Source organism: Mesitornis unicolor, unplaced genomic scaffold (assembly GCF_000695765.1).
Source record: "Mesitornis unicolor isolate BGI_N332 unplaced genomic scaffold, ASM69576v1 scaffold34685, whole genome shotgun sequence".
In the NCBI taxonomy this organism is placed as follows: domain Eukaryota; kingdom Metazoa; phylum Chordata; class Aves; order Mesitornithiformes; family Mesitornithidae; genus Mesitornis; species Mesitornis unicolor.
In genome coordinates, this window is record NW_010185395.1 from 2,613 (window position 1) to 2,881 (window position 269).

Consider the following 269-nt stretch of genomic DNA (forward strand, 5'->3'; position numbering starts at 1 on the left):
CCAGCTGGCCATCACCGTGGGGGTGGACGGCCCCTTGCACAAGGTGCATCTGCAGTGAGTGCAGCCAGGGTGGCAGGGACCCACCACAGACCCTTGTCCTACAGCAGGGGTCCAAGGGGGAAGGGGAACATGGGGGGCATTGGGCTGGGGGCACCAGCCCTCACCTTTGCTCTTGCTCCCCCAGCTTCTCCAACAACCTCCAGGAGTGCCCAACTGCACCATCACCTTCCTGCTGTCGGAGGATGGCTCAGGGAAAGGGGCCGTGCTCG

General features: G+C 64.7%; 1 protein-coding gene across 1 annotated transcript in view; it reads left to right on the top strand.

Moving 5' to 3' along the window:
• LOC104540912 (hexokinase-2-like) overlaps positions 1-262 on the top strand; it is a gene marked incomplete at both ends in the record, with an annotated part of 2,678 nt that extends 2,416 nt beyond the window's left edge. The window contains 3 exon segments of the mRNA XM_010184833.1: positions 5-54; positions 185-204; positions 207-262. Coding sequence (XP_010183135.1) covers positions 5-54; positions 185-204; positions 207-262 — 126 coding nt within the window.
• Between the last annotated feature and the right edge of the window lie 7 nt (positions 263-269).